The sequence below is a fragment of the Anarrhichthys ocellatus genome, unplaced genomic scaffold, assembly GCF_004355925.1.
Source record: "Anarrhichthys ocellatus isolate YVR2014 unplaced genomic scaffold, GSC_Weel_1.0 scaffold13, whole genome shotgun sequence".
Classification (NCBI taxonomy): domain Eukaryota; kingdom Metazoa; phylum Chordata; class Actinopteri; order Perciformes; family Anarhichadidae; genus Anarrhichthys; species Anarrhichthys ocellatus.
In genome coordinates this window covers 1,395-3,729 of record NW_022280043.1, presented here as the reverse complement: position 1 = coordinate 3,729, position 2,335 = coordinate 1,395, and the positions used below count along the sequence as shown (strand labels likewise).

General features: G+C 39.1%; 1 protein-coding gene across 1 annotated transcript in view; it reads right to left on the bottom strand.

Moving 5' to 3' along the window:
- LOC116386881 (secretagogin-like) overlaps nucleotides 1-2,335 on the bottom strand; it is a 12,135-nt gene that overhangs the window by 8,634 nt on the left and 1,166 nt on the right. Inside the window, exon 3 of the mRNA XM_031853464.1 lies at nucleotides 380-472. Coding sequence (XP_031709324.1) covers nucleotides 380-472 — 93 coding nt within the window. The remainder of the gene's footprint in view (nucleotides 1-379; nucleotides 473-2,335) is intronic.

Below are 2,335 nucleotides of genomic sequence, written 5' to 3'. Positions count from 1 at the left end.
GAGAGAGAGAGAGAGAGAGAGAGAGAGAGAGAGAGAGAGAGAGAGAGAGGAATGGTGAAGAGGAAGAAGATTTAGAATAATAGAGAATAGAATAAAGAGGAAGTTAGAGTGAGAAGGTTTTCAGTGCGTGTAGTTGGTGAGTGAGACAAAGAGAGAGAGGGGGCGTTGTGAGGGAGTTGACTTGTGCAGTGTGATGCTTAAATGTCACCGAAGTGCTTAATTGCATATCACAATCACTCTGTATGGACCATAAATATCAAGGAGAATTTCATATATCCGTGCTTCACCTTTACTTACTGTAAAGTACCCGACCTTAATATGAAAGAAATAATCAAGTGAATGAGAGAGCGATTTCAGATACAGATATTGCATATATTACCTCCTGAATCTGTAGTTTCCCATCAGCAGTGACATCATAGGCGGACATAAACCTTTGCTTCAGCCTCTGGACTCTCTCTGCTGTCACTTTCTCCTGAAGAGACACAACAGGTTGAAATGCAATTGATTTTCTTGCCCCAGAACCATTATTGAACTGAACACACACATGATGATGATACAGTATATGAAGGGTAAAATAAGAGCGGTATCTACAGTAGTAAAGAAAACATGACAGTTTGCATTGATTACTGAAAAGAATGACATTGAAGGACTGGCTGAGTCACAGTTATTTTAAGCAATGTCACCATGGATACCTCTTTGATCTCCCATTTTATTCTCTCAATGTTCATTTTCTCAACCCTGGGCTAATAGTTTGTAAAGTGTTTCTGTTGCTCACTCTACATGACATTGATCCACCCACTCCTTCTGCTACACAGAACAAAGTGTGTGCTGCTTTATACCACAAAGCTTTGCCCCGTGACTTGCCATCCAAGATGAGATGGGGTATCTCATCATGAGATGGGGTATTTCTTATACACAGTGTCATGATTTTCTCTTCTTTTCTATGCATTTACAGTGTGTTCGTCAATGACCTGACTGCTTTTGGCTGCAACAAGCAGTTTCCTGTGAAATATATGAAAGCTATCTAAGCTTTCTCATCAGTCGACTACACGGTGCTATAGACAACGAACAGTCAAGTAGTGCATGAAACTTGATGCACTTCAGGATGTGGAGGATGAACATATTTTAGCAGCTTAGAACTAAAGATAATTTGAGATAAGTTTGTTGTATGCTTATATGAGTTAAGAATCACATTTCCTTTTCCTGTGCAAACCAGTTTCTTTCTTAATCAGAGCTGAAGGCAAAAATATTTTTGGCCGTTGAATTTTCAAAAAACACATTTAGCTAATCATCCCGTCTTTCTTTGCAAACACCAGCATTACTGTACTGTAACTATAGAAACCTGTTGATTATGAAGTCTGACTCATCGTTTCATGCAGTGCAGAGCTCACTGACTGCAGATCAGCAGGTGCCGGATCCTTGCTCATTACAGAAAGATCCTCAGCATCAGCTTTCATGTTCGGCAACAGTAATCTCTTGTTGGTTGCTAAGCAGAAGTTTTTAAAGCACAAATTAATATTTGACTTGATGTACACCTTTGACAATATGTACACTGCATAACAAACTCATGTATTCAGGCTTTTACTGATACTGATATTACATTTACACTGCATCACACACAATTTCATAATTACTGGATATGTTGCCCTAGAGGAAATAAAGACACAAAGATAGATAGAAAGCCTCCATGTGGTTATTGTCACCAGTGGCTGAATATAGTATAATAGAATCACTGTGCCATGAGAAATGGACAGCAGCCAGAACTTATCCTGGGGGCATTTATGCTGGAAAGCAAACATCGGAGAGAGACAAAGTGGCGTGTGGTCGGTGGTCTGTTTGTTTTAGTGCAACCACATTAGTATCCGAGGGAGTCCAATCACACAAGCAAACACACACTGCAACATGTAATAGTTGTACGTCCATTTGGTTTTCCATTATAACTGGAGAGGAACTTTTCCTCTGACAGGGACCAGATCTCTTTAATTGTGCTCTGTTTTACATCGTTACAGTCACCCCACCCATCCAGACAACTGCATCGAGGTTCAGCTGCCCACACAGCAGAGATCAATGTGTCCAAAACCAAATGCATTTTCTAGAAGCTGATTCAAGATTCAATGTCAACGAATGGTGTCTAACATTGAATAATTAATCTAAATATGCGAACATTAGTTACATTTGAATGAATTACTATTGTATGCAGAACATTGAATTTAATGGCAAATTTCAATTTTATCTTGAAAACAGGAATGCACATTATTTACACTAATATTATTAGTATTGGCTAATACTGTGTGTGTGTGTGTGTGTGTGTGTGTGTGTGTGTGTGTGTGTGTGT